The sequence below is a fragment of the Lethenteron reissneri genome, unplaced genomic scaffold (genome assembly GCF_015708825.2).
Source record: "Lethenteron reissneri isolate LAM-NWPU_2019-01 unplaced genomic scaffold, ASM1570882v1 scaffold_1842, whole genome shotgun sequence".
NCBI classification, from domain to species: Eukaryota; Metazoa; Chordata; class Hyperoartia; order Petromyzontiformes; family Petromyzontidae; genus Lethenteron; species Lethenteron reissneri.
Window position 1 is genome coordinate 3,052 of NW_026891600.1, and position 13,146 is coordinate 16,197.

At 60.6% G+C, this 13,146-nt stretch overlaps 1 protein-coding gene across 1 annotated transcript; it reads left to right on the forward strand.

The window, feature by feature from the left end:
• Positions 1-236: 236 nt before the first annotated feature.
• LOC133339331 (ubiquitin-associated domain-containing protein 1-like) lies at positions 237-12,780 on the forward strand (the record flags this gene model as incomplete). The annotated part of the gene is made up of 7 exons (XM_061547446.1): positions 237-372; positions 1,581-1,698; positions 2,322-2,529; positions 2,586-2,633; positions 4,071-4,157; positions 7,265-7,406; positions 10,199-12,780. Coding segments are annotated over 7 exons (855 nt in total), but the record flags the coding sequence as incomplete, so codon positions are not given.
• Between the last annotated feature and the right edge of the window lie 366 nt (positions 12,781-13,146).

Sequence of the window (13,146 nt, forward strand, 5' to 3'; positions counted from 1 at the left end):
CGTGTGTGTTTGTGTGCGTGTGTGTGCGTGTGTGGTGTGCGCGTGTGTGTGTGCGCGTGTGGTGTTGTGTGCGTGTGTGTGTGTGTCTGTGTGTGTGTGTGCGTGTGTGTGCGTGTGTGTGTGCGCGTGTGTTGTTGTGTGCGTGTGTGGTTGTGTGTGCGTGTGTGTGTGTGTGCGTGTGTGTGTGTGCGTGTGTGTGTGTGTGTGTGCGTGTGTGTGTGCGTGCTGGCGTCAAGTTCCACACGGACCTGCGCAAGATCCTGGTGTCGCTCATCGACGTCGCTCAGACGCTGCTCGCTCTCAACCCCGAAGCGGTCGACTTGTTCCGCACCGCAACGGTGCGCGCTCGCTCACCCACCTGCTCACCCGCACGTCACCCGCTCGCTACACCCGTCGCTCACCCACTCGCTCACCACTCGCTCACCCGCTCGCTCGCCCGCTCGCTCGCCCGCACGCTCGCCCGCTCGCTCACACGCTCGCTCGCTAACCCGCTCACTCACCCGCTCACTCGCCCGCTCACTCACCCGCTCGCTCACCCGCACGCTCACTCGCCCGCCCGCTTGCTCGCTCACCCGCTCGCTCACCCGCTCGCTCACCCGCTTGCTCACCCGCACGCTCACCCGCTCGCTTCACCCGCTTGCTCACCCGCTCGCTCGCTCACCCGCTCACTCGCCCGCTCCCTCACCCGCTCCCTCACCCGCTCGCTCTCTCGCTCGCTCGTCCGCTCGCTCACCCGCTTCCTCACCTGCCCGCTCGCTCATCCCCCCGCTCGCTTGTCCGCCCGCTTGCTCACCCGCTCGCTCACCCGCTCGCCCACCACTTTGCCAGCACGAGCCACTCACTCGCTAACACCGCCACTCGCAAATATTCGCCACTCACTCACCACTCGCCACTCACTCACCACTCGCTAAATACTCGCTAACACTTGCCACTCGCTCGCCACTCACTAATACTCACCACTCACCAGCACTCGCCACTCACTCACCACTCACTCGCTAAATACTGGCCACCCATCCCTACGTGTGCCGTTCTGGCCTTCATAGCTGCTGCTACTTGCCAACAGCACTTGCCCCTACACTCTGTTGAAGGCTACACGGGGGATCTTGTCTTTGTGTGTGTGTAGTGCTTACAGCACTTGCCACGACAGTCTGTTGAAGGCTACACGGGGGATCTTTGTCTTTGTGTGTGTGTAGTGCTAACAGCACCTGCCCCGACAGTCTATTGAAGGCTACACGGGGGATCTTTGTCTTTGTATGTATGTAGTGCTTACAGCACTTGCCCCGACAGTCTGTTGAAAGCTACACGGGGGATCTTTGTCTGTGTGTGTGTATAGTGCTAACAGCACTTGCCCCTACAGTCTATTGAAGGCTACACGGGGGATCTTTGTCTTTGTGTCTGTGTGTAGCAGAGGTCGCTAATGGGTTTGATTCCTTACCCGTACCTGGCCGGGTACGGGTAGCCGGGTATTGCGTAGGGTACGGGTATCGGGTACCCGGTTGCGACCTCTGATGTGTAGTGCTAACAGCACTTGCCCCGACAGTCTGAAGGCTACACGGGGATCTTTGTCTTTGTGTGAGCAGCCATGTTGGATGAGGACGTGGAGGCTGAGCGGCCGCCTGAGGTGGAGGGGGCGCTGACGCAGCTGCTGGAGATGGGCTTCCCAGAGGGCCGTGCCAGCGTGGCGCTGCACTCCAACGAGTGCTGTGCACACTCGCTCGCTCACACTCGCTCACTCACACTCGCTCGCTCACACTCACTCACGCTCACTCACACCCGAGGTGGAGGGGGCGCTGACGCAGCTGCTGGAGATGGGCTTCCCAGAGGGCCGTGCCAGCGTGGCGCTGCACTCCAACGAGTGCGTGCACACTCGCTCACACTCGCTCACACGCTCGCTCACACTCGCTCGCACACGCTCGCTCACACTCGAGGTGGAGGGGGCGCTGACGCAGCTGCTGGAGATGGGCTTCCCAGAGGGCCGTGCCAGCGTGGCGCTGCACTCCCAACGAGTGCGTGCACACTCGCTCACTCACACTCACTCACACTCGCTCACTCACACTCGCTCACACTCGCTCGCGCTCGCTCACACTCGCTCGCACTCGCTCGCACGGATCAAACCTCACTCCTACTCAGCCTACACTTGATCGCTCACCTCACTCACTCCGTCACTCACCGTGTCAGCCGCTCGCTCGCTCACTCATCCGCACTCTCACCCATTCACCTGCTCGCTAACCCGCCCACCCACCCTCACCCACCCTCACTCACCCTCACCCACCCTCACTTACCGTCACTCACCCACCCACTTGCCCCCCCCCCCCCCCCAGCATGTCGGTGACGCGCGCAATGGAGTGGCTCATTGAGCACGAGCATGACTCAACGGCCGCCACCTCCACCGCCACCACCTCCACCACCCACCACCATCGCCACCTCCACCACCACCGCCCCGGCGATCACGGGGCCAGCGGCGGCGACGGCCTCGTGGTTGCCGCGCCCCCCGGCGGCCCCCCCGGCGACCTCCCCCGCTGCCCCTCGGTCGCCCAGGGGCGGGGCCCAGGGAGAGGTCGCGACCCCCGGACGACCTCACGGAGGTGTTCCGCCGGAATCGGCGCCGGCGGGAGTTCCGGCCGGACCCCATGGTGAGTGCAAGCCCGGCGCGATCGCCGCGATCGCCGCGATTGCCGCAACCACGGCAACCACTGCAACCGCCGCAACCACTGCAACCACAGCAACCACCTCAACCACCGCAACCATCGCAACCCACACCTCGGATTAGGTGGCTACGTGCAGTGCGAAAGAAGTTCAACATGCATGCAACCACCGAAACCGCCTCAACCACCGCAACCAGAGCAACCGCATCAACCGCCGCAACTGGGATCAGAACCCACGGCCGCCGTATACCAGGCGAGGTAGTTAACATCTCCTAGCCACCGTGATGATGATGAGAGAGAGAGACGCAGACTCCAAATATACAGCAGCAGCAGCAGGCATCATCAGGGTCGGGATCGAACCCACGACCTCCTGTAGACCAGGCGAGGTAGTTACATCTCGTAGCGACGCTCGCAGGTTGGGTGGGCGTTGCTGACGGGGGCGCTGCTGGTTGTGGCTGTGCCAGAGGTCGCAACCGGGTACCCGATACCCTTACCCTCCCGATACCCGGCTACCCCGTACCCGGCGGGTACGGGTACGGGTAGCCGTTTGCGACCCTGGTGCGGCCGGGTACGGGTAGGCCGTGAGTCACTGGTGAGTACCGTTTGTCACTCATTTCGGGTAGGGTACGGGTAGAGTACGGGTACCCGTACCTAGCCGGGTACGGGTACCCGTTTGCGATCCTGGTGCGGCCGGGTACGGGTAGGGTACAGGGTAGGGTACGGGTATGGGTAGGGTACGGGTAGGGTACGGTAGGTACGGGTAGGGTACGGGTACGGGTAGGGTACGGTAGGTACGGGTAGGGTACGGGGTAGGGTACGGGTAGGGGGTAGGGTACGGGTAGGGTACGGGTAGGGTACGGGTAGGGTACGGGTAGGGTACGGGTAGGGTACGGGTAGGGTACGGGTAGGGTACGGGTACGGGTAGGGTACGGGTAGGGTACGGGTAGGGTAGGGTAGGGTACGGGTACGGGTAGGGTACGGGTAGGGTAGGTACGGGTAGGGTACGGGTAGGGTACGGGTAGGGTACGGGTAGGGTACGGGTAGGGTACGAGTAGGGTAGGGTAGGGTAGGGTAGGTAGGGTAGGGTAGGGTACGGGTAGGGTACGGGTAGGGTACGAGTAGGGTAGGGTACGGGTAGGTACGGTAGGGTAGGGTAGGGTAGGGTACGGGTAGGGTACGGGTACGGGTAGGGTACGGGTAGGGTACGGTAGGGTACGGGTAGGGTACGGGTAGGGTACGGGTAGGGTACGGGTAGGGTAGGGTAGGGTAGGTAGGGTAGGGTACGGGTAGGGTACGGGTAGGGTACGGGTAGGGTACGGGTACGGGTACGGGTAGGGTAGGGTAGGGTACGGGTACGGTACGGGTAGGGTACGGGTAGGGTAAGGAATCAAAACGCGTTTGCGAGCTGTGGGCTGTGCGGGGCAGGCGCTGGCGGCGCTGCTGGAGATGGGCTTCGAGGAGAAGGACGTAGTGGAGGCGCTGCGAGTCAACGGCAACAACCAGGAGGCCGCTGTGAGTGCTGCTGGGGTGTGTGTGGTGTGTGTGCTGTGTGAGTGCTGTGTGTGTGGTGTGTGTGGGGTGTGTGGTGTGTGTGGTGTGTGTGGTGTGTGTGTGGTGTGTGTGGTGTGTGTGTGCTGTGTGGGGTGTGTGTGTGTGTGGGGTGTGTGTGTGTGTGGGGGTGTGTGTGCTGTGTGGGGTGTGTGTGCTGTGTGGGGTGTGTGTGTGTGTGGGGTGTGTGTGTGTGTGTGGGTGTGTGGGGTGTGTGTGGGGTGTGTGTGGTGTGGGGTGTGTGTGGGGTGTGTGGGGCGTGTGTGTGGGGTGTGTGGGTGTGTTGTGGTGTGAGTGCTGTGGGGTGTGTGTGGTGTGAGTGCTGTGTGGGGTGGTGTGGTGGTGGTGTGATGTTGTGTGTGTGGGGTGTGTGGTGTGGGTATGGGTGGGGGTTGGTGTGTGGGAAAAGGACGTAGTGGAGGCGCCTGCGAGTCAACGGCAACAACAAGGAGGCCCGCTGTGAGTCCTGCCTGCTGCTGCTGTGTGGGGTGTGTGTGTGGGTGGTGTGTGTGGGGTGTGTGTGAGGTTGTGTTGTGTGGGTATGTGTGCTGGTGTGAGGTGTGTGTGTGGGGTGTGTGCTGTGTGTGAGTGTGTGTGTGGGTGTGTGTGTGTGTGGGGTGAGTGCTGTGAGGGGTGTGGTGTGTGGGTGTGTGTGGTGGTCTGTGGGGTGGAGTGCTGTGTGGGGTGTGTGTGTGTGTGTGAGGTGTGTGTGTGGGGTGTGTGTGTGAGTGTGTGTGTTGGTGTGTGTGTGGGGTGTGTGTGTGTCTGTGGGGTGAGTGCTGTGTGGGGTGTGTGTGTGTGTGTCGGTGTGTGTGTGGGGTGTGTGTGTGTGTCTGGTGTGTGTGTGGGGGTGTGTGTCTGGTGTGTGGTGTGCTGTGTCTGGTGTGTGTGGGGTGTGTGTGTGTGTGTGGGGGTGTGTGCTGTGTGGGGTGTGTGTGTGTGTGAGGTGTGTGTGTCTGGTGTGTGTGGTGGGGTGTGTGCTGTGTGTGTGTGTGGGGGGTGTGTGTGTGTGTGTGGGGTGTGTCTGTGGGGTGTGTGTGTGGGTGTGTGTGTGTGTGGGGTGTGTGTGTGTGTGGGGTGTGTATGTGTGGGGGTGTGTGTGTGCTGTGTGTGTGTGGGGTGTGTGTGTGTGTGTGGTGTGTGCTGTGTGTGAGGTGTGTGTGTGGGGTGTGTGTGTGTGTGGGGTGAGTGCTGTGTGGGGTGTGTGTGTGGGGTGTGGTGTGGGTGTGTGGTGTGTCTGTGGGGTGAGTGCTGTGTGGGGTGTGTGTGTGTGTGTGGGGTGTGTGTGGGGTGTGTGTGTGTGGGGTGTGTGTGGTGTGTGTGGTGTGTGGGGTGTGGTGAGTGAGTGAGTGTGTGTGTGTGGTGTGTGTGTGTGAGTGAGTGTGTGTGGTGTGTGTGTGAGGTGTGATGTGTGTCTGTGGTGTGTGGTGTGTGTGTCTGTGGGGTGTGGTGTGTGTGTGGGGTGTGTGTGTGTGTGGGGTGTGTGGGGTGTGTGTGTGTGGGGTGAGTGCTGTGTGGGGTGTGTGATGTGTGTGGGGGCTGTGTGGGGTGTGTGTGTGGGGTGTGTGCTGTGTGGGGTGTGTGGTGTGGGGTGTGTGTGGGGTGTGTGGTGTGGGGTGTGTGTGGTGTGTGTGTCTCTGGGGTTGTGGTGTGTGGGGTGTGTGTGTGCGTGTGGTGTGTGTGTGTGGTGTGTGTGTGTGTCTGTGGGGTGTGTCTGTGTGTGGTGAGTGTGTGTCTGTGGGGTGTGTGTGTGTGTGGTGTGTGTGGTGTGTGTGGGGTGTGATGTGTGCGTGGTGTGTGTGGTGTGTGTGTGTCTGTGGGGTGTGTCTGTGTGTCTGTGTGTGTGAGTGTGTGTCTGTGGGTGTGTGGGGTGTGATGTGTGCGTGGTGTGTGTGGTGTGTGATGTGTGCGTGGTGTGTGTGGTGTGTGTGTCTGTGGTGTGTGTGTGTCGGTGGGGTGTGTGCTGTGTGGGGTGTGTGCTGTGTGGGGTGTGTGTGTGTGGTGTGTGTGTGTCTGTCTGTGGGGTGTGTGTGTGGTGTGTGTGTGTCTGTGGGGTGTGTGCTGTGTGTGTGTGGTGTGTGTGGGGTGTGATGTGTGCGTGGTGTGTGTGGTGTGTGATGTGTGCGTGGTGTGTGTGGGGTGTGTGTGTGTGTGCTGTGTGTGTGTGTGTGCTGTGTGTGTGTGTGGTGTGTGATGTGTGTGTGTCTGTGGGGTGTGGTGTGTGTCTGTCTGTGGAGAGTGTGTGGTGTGTGTGTGTGTGTCTGTGGGGAGTGTGTGGTGTGTGTGCTGTGTGGGGTGTGTGCTGTGTGTGTGGGGTGTGTGTGGTGTGTGTGTGGTGTGTCTGTGTGGTGTGCGTGATGTGTGCGTGGTGTGTGTGGTGTGTGTGTGTCTGTGGGGGTGTCTGTGGGGTGTGGTGTGTTGTCTGTCTGTGGGGTGTGTGTGGTGTGTGCGTGGTGTGTATGGGGTGTGTGTGTCTGTGGGGTGTGTGGTGTGTATGTGTGTGTGTCTGTGGGGTGTGTGCTGTGTGGGGTGTGTGTGGTGTGGGGTGTGCGTGTGTGGGGTGTGGGTGTGTGGGGTGTGCGTGTGTGGGGTGTGTGCTGTGTGGGGTGTGTGCTGTGTGCGTGGTGTTTGTGGTGTGTGTGGGGGGTGATGTGTGCGTGGTGTGTGGTGTGGGGTGTGTGTGGTGTGTGTGTGGTGTGTGTGTGTCTGTGGGGTGTGGTGTGTGTCTGTGTGTGGTGTGTGTGTCTGTGGGGTGTGTGTGTGTCTGTGGCGTGTGTGTGTCTGTGGAGTGTGTGGTGTGTGTGTGTCTGTGGGGTGTTTGTGCTGTGTGTGTGTTGTGTGTATGTGGGTTGTGTGAGTGGCTGCCTGGTTGACTGTGCTGTGTGTGTGCGTGCTGCACACTGTGTGTGTGCGCTGTGTGTGTGTGCTGCACACTGTGTGCGTGTGTGTGTGCGCTGTGTGCGCTGTGTGTGCTGTGCGCTGTGTGCGCTGTGTGTGCGTGCTGTGTGTGTGCTGTGTGTGAGTGCTGTGTGTGAGTGCTGTGTGTGCACTGTGTGCGTGTGTGTGCGCAGTGCGAGTGGCTGCTGGGGGAGCGCGCTGGCGCCGCCTCCGAGGGCGGGGAGGGAGGCTTGTCCCCCGGCAGCCCGCTGCTCCAGGCCATCCTGGAGAACCCCGTGGTGCAGCTGGGACTCACCAGGCCCAAGAACCTGCTCGGTACGGACACTGCACCTCCCTGCAGCTACCTCCCTGCACCTACCTCCCTGCACCTCCCTGCAGCTACCTCCCTGCACCTCCCTGCATCTCCCTGCAGCTACCTCCCCTGCACCTCCCTGCATCTCCCTGCAGCTCCCTGCAGCTACCTCCCTGCACCTCCCTGCAGCTACCTCCCTGCACCTCCCTGCACCTCCCTGCAGCTACCTCCCTGCACCTCCCTGCAGCTCCCTGCAGCTCCCTGCAGCTACCTCCCTGCACCTCCCTGCAGCTACCTCCCTGCACCTCCCTGCATCTCCCTGCAGCTCTCTGCAGCTACCTCCCTGCACCTTCCTGCACCTCCCTGCAGCTACCTCCCTGCACCTCCCTGCACCTCCCTGCATCTCCCTGCATCTTCCTGCATCTCCCTGCACCTCCCTGCATCTTCCTGCATCTTCCTGCATCTCCCTGCACCTCCCTGCATCTCCCTGCATCTTCCTGCATCTCCCTGCACCTCCCTGCATCTCCCTGCATCTCCCTGCATCTTCCTGCATCTTCCTGCATCTCCCTGCATCTCCCTGCATCTTCCTGCATCTCCCTGCATCTCCCTGCATCTTCCTGCATCTCCCTGCACCTCCCTGCATCTCCTGCATCTCCCTGCATCTTCCTGCACCTCCCTGCATCTCCCTGCATCTCCCTGCATCTCCCTGCATCTCCCTGCACCTCCCTGCATCTCCCTGCATCTCCCTGCACCTCCCTGCATTGCATCTCCTGCATCTCCCTGCACCTTCCTGCATCTCCCTGCATCTCCCTGCATCTCCCTGCATCTCCCTGCATCTCCCTGCATCTCCCTGCACCTCCCTGCATCTCCCTGCAATCTCCCTGCATCTCCCTGCATCTCCTGCACCTTCCTGCATCTCCCTGCATCTCCCTGCATCTCCCTGCACCTTCCTGCATCTCCCTGCATCTCCCTGCATCTCCCTGCATCTCCCTGCACCTTCCTGCATCTCCCTGCATCTCCCTGCATCTCCCTGCACCTCCCTGCATCTCCCTGCATCTCCCTGCATCTCCCTGCATCTCCCTGCATCTCCCTGCATCTCCCTGCACCTTCCTGCATCTCCCTGCATCTCCCTGCATCTCCCTGCATCTCCCTGCATCTCCCTGCATCTCCCTGCACCTTCCTGCATCTCCCTGCATCTCCCTGCATCTCCCTGCACCTTCCTGCATCTCCCTGCATCTCCCTGCATCTCCCTGCATCTCCCTGCATCTCCCTGCATCTCCCTGCATCTCCTGCACCTTCCTGCATCTCCCTGCATCTCCCTGCACCTCCCTGCACCTCCCTGCATCTCCTGCATCTCCCTGCATCTCCCTCCCTGCCCTCCCTGCATCTCCCTGCATCTCCCTGCATCTCCCTGCATCTCCCTCCCTGCACCGCCCTGCATCTCCTGCACCTCCCTGCATCTCCCTGCATCTCCTGCATCTCCCTGCACCTCCCTGCATCTCCCTGCATCTCCCTGCACCTTCCTGCATCTCCCTGCATCTCCCTGCACCTCCCTGCATCTCCCTGCACCTCCCTGCATCTCCCTGCATCTCCCTGCATCTCCCTGCATCTCCCTGCATCTCCCTGCAGCTCCTGCATCTCCCTGCACCTCCCTGCACCTCCCTGCATCTCCCTGCATCTCCCTGCCCTCCCTGCATCTCCCTGCATCTCCCTGCACCTCCCTGCATCTCCCTGCATCTCCCTGCACCTCCCTGCACCTCCCTGCATCTCCCTGCATCTCCCTGCATCTCTCCCTGCATCTCCCTGCATCTCCCTGCACCTCCCTGCATCTCCCTGCATCTCCCTGCATCTCCCTGCATCTCCCTGCACCTCCCTGCATCTCCCTGCATCTCCCTGCACCTCCCTGCACCTCCCTGCATCTCCCTGCATCTCCCTGCATCTCCCTGCATCTCCCTGCATCTCCCTGCATCTTCCTGCATCTCCCTGCACCTCCCTGCATCTCCCTGCATCTCCCTGCATCTCCCTGCACCTCCCTGCATCTCCCTGCATCTCCCTGCATCTCCCTGCATCTCCTGCATCTTCCGGCCGGGCGTTCGTTGGGTGCGTTGGGTGGTGCTGGCCGCCCACCCCCTCGTGTGCCGCTGTGCCGGACTTCATAGGCGCTGCTACTCGCTAACAGCACTTGCCCCTACAGTCTGTTGAGGCTACACGGGGGATCTTTGTCTTTGTGGTGCTGGCCACCCACCCACCCCCTCGTGTGCCACTAACAGCACTTGCCCCCGCACAGTCTGATGAGGCTACACGGGGGATCTTTGTCTTTGTGGTGCTGGCCACCCACCCACCCCCTCGTGTGCCACTAACAGCACTTGCCCTCGCACAGTCTGATGAGGCTACACGGGGGATCTTTGTCTTTGTGATTCTGGCCACCCACCCACCCCCTCGTGTGCCGCTGTGCCGGCCTTCATATGCGCTGCTACTCGCTAACAGGACTTGCCCTCGCACAGTCTGATGAGGCTACACGGGGGATCTTTGTCTTTGTGATTCTGGCCACCCACCCATCCCCTCGTGTGCCACTGTGCCGGCCTTTATAGGCGCTGCTACTCACTAACAGCACTTGCCCCAACAGCCTGTTGAGGCTACACGGGGGATCTTTGTCTTTGTGGTGCTGGCCACCCACCCCCTCGTGTGCCACTGTGCCGGCCTTCATAGGCGCTGCTGCTTCTGCAGCTACTCGCTAACAGCACTCGCCCCCAACAGAGTTCCGTGGCAAGGGCTCACCCCGGGGTTTGGCCTGTGCGTTGTGCCGTGGGTGCAGCGTTCGAGGACATGCTGGAGAACCCGGTGAACAGCGCCCAGTGGATGAACGACCCGGAGACCGGGCCGGTCATGCTGCAGATCTCACGCATCTTCCAGACGCTCAACCGGATGTGATCCTGTCGCTCACACACCCACTATGCTCCACCCACCACGCTCCACCCACCACGCTCCACCCACACACTCCACCCGTCACGCTCCACCCACCACGCTACACCCCCGCCACGCTCACACCCGCCACTAATGGCAGCGTACTCACGCACGGAGACAGCTGCCACTAGGGGTGCCCCTAGGCGAGCCCACACAGCGGCAATCATCCCCTACGGCTGGCAGCGGACTCACGACCCAGGTCAAAACGCCGACTCCTGGTCTCGTGACTTCTCACCCGGTGACACAAAACCAACGTGAACTCGCTCACCCTGTACACCGACCCTCCGTTCCACCCTTCACACACAACCCGCGCGCGCCCTCTCTTACCTTACACCCTCGGCACATGTAAACACATTGTCCTGCGGAGGGAGCTGGTAGGAACACGTTGGGTTGCTCGGTCAATGGCCTGCAGGGTCAACGGCCAGGGCGTGGTGTATTCCGCAAATATGCCCGACCTGTGAGGGCGGGCACAAGCCGGCGTGAGTAGGTTAAATGTTGAGTTTTATAAGGGCACCACGGGGTGACCAGCCCCACCCCACCCAGCCCCACCCCTCCCACCCACTACCCAGCCCCTCCCCACCCTCCCCACCCAGCCCCACCCTCTTCACCCTCCTGTAGACCAGGCGAGGTAGTTGACATCTCCTAGCCACCGTGATGATGATGAGAGAGAGAGAGACACGCAGACTCCAGATATACAGCAGCAGCAGCAGCAGGCATCGTCAGGGTCAGGATCGAACCCACGACCTCCTGTACACCAGGCGAGGTAGTCGACATCTAGCCACTGTGATGATGATGAGAGAGAGAGAAACACAGACCTCCTGTAGACCAGGCGAGGTAGTTAACATCTCCTAGCCACCGTGATGATGATGATGAGAGAGAGAGACACGCAAACTCCAAATATACAGCAGCAGCAGCAGCAGGCATCGTCAGGGTCGGGATCGAACCCACGACCTCCTGTAGACCAGGCGAGGTAGTCAACATTTCCTAGCCACCGTGATGATGATGAGAGAGAGAGACACGCAAACTCCAAATATACAGCAGCAGCAGTCATCGTCAGGGTTGGGATCGAACCCACGACCTCCTGTAGACCAGGCGAGGTAGTCAACATCTCCTAGCCACAGTGATGATGAGAAAGACACGCAAACTCCAAATACACAGCAGCAAGCGTCAAGGTCGGGGATCGAACCCACGACCTCCTGCAGACCAGGCGAGGTAGTCAACATCTCGTAGCCACTCACCCTGGACCTTCACCTCTCTCAGCTCCCCCCCCCTCCGTCCCTCCACTCACCCGGCCGCCACCCCCGCACCACGTGGGAGCCAGGGGCCACGTGTCTGCCCTGGGCCCCGCCATGCAGGGGGCCTCCCTGCCGCCGTGCTCCCTTCCTGCCCCACATGGACATCGTCTTGTTGAGGCGGTCATCGTGGGCAATCCGCACGCCCCCCCCCCACCCCCACGGGACATTAAGTTGCCGGGGTTGGCCAGTTGTGTGTGCGCGTGCACGTGTGTGTGTGTATGTGTGCGTGTATGTGTGCGTGTATGTGTGCGTGTGTGTGTGCGTATGTGTGTGTGTGTGTATGTGTGTGTGTATGTGTGTGTGTACGTGTGTGTGTGTATGTGTGTGTGTATGTGTGTGTGTGTATGTGTGTGTATGTGTGGAATTCCAAAAAGACCTACATCTCTGCTTTATTGACCTGGTCAAGGCCTATGATACCATCAGTAGGCCTGGGCTCTGGGTTGTTCTTCGTGCTTTCGGAGTCCCTGACCCTCTGCTCACGATCATTAAGGACCTTCATGATGGTGAGCGGGCCCGGGTAAAACTACGTGGCCGGGAGTCGGAGCCTTTCCCTGTACACCTTGGGGTGCGACAGGGATGTCCTCTGGCTCCCACATTATTTAACATCTATTTTGACCGCGTAGTTCGTGAAGCCTTCAATAGCTGTACCGGGGGAATTTCCATTTGGTACAGATATAATGGGAGGCTGATCGACGCCCGGGTGCGATCAAGGGATGGCTCCCTATTGGTCAACCACGTTATGTATGCCGATGATTTGGTAATAGCTGCTCACTCAGAGGAGGAGTTGGAGACGTTGCTGCTGAGACTGGAGCGTGCCACTAAGAGGTGGGGCCTTACCATCAGCCCCACCAAAACTAAGCACCTGCCTGGGTATTTTGTACCATCGGACACTCCACCCCCACAACTCCCAATTGGTGATGGGGCAGTTGTGGAGAGAGTGGAGAGTTTCCCATACCTGGGCAGTATGCTTATGATCAGCAGAGGTCTCACTCCGAATCAGTCGAGCGGCAATATCTTTTCATCGGTTGCGTAACGCTGTGTGGAAGCTACCTGGTCTGTCGCTCCGCACGAAGCTTCAGGTCTTCTCGGCCACGGTCATTCCCTCCCTTCTCTACGCTTGCGAGACGTGGACCCCCCTGGTGGAGCATCTTCGCCGGTTGGAAACATTTAGGCTGGCCTGCCTACGATCCATCCTGGGTTTAACCAGGCTGGATTGTGTGAGGAGCTCACAAATCCTTGAAAGATCTGGGCAAAGTCCCATCAGTGAGCTCCTCCGGCAGGCAAGGCTGCGTTGGCTGGGTCATGTAGCCCGCATGCCCAGCCACCGCATGCCTAAACAGCTTTTGTTCGGCCGGATCGAGGGGGCTAGACGGGCGCGGCACGGGCTGGAGAAGAGATGGAGTGATGTGGTACAGGAGGACGTGGAGCTGAGTGGACTTGCCGATGACTGGTACCAGCGGTGTCAAGATCGGCCTCAGTGGAGGAGGCTCGTGAAGGACGCTAC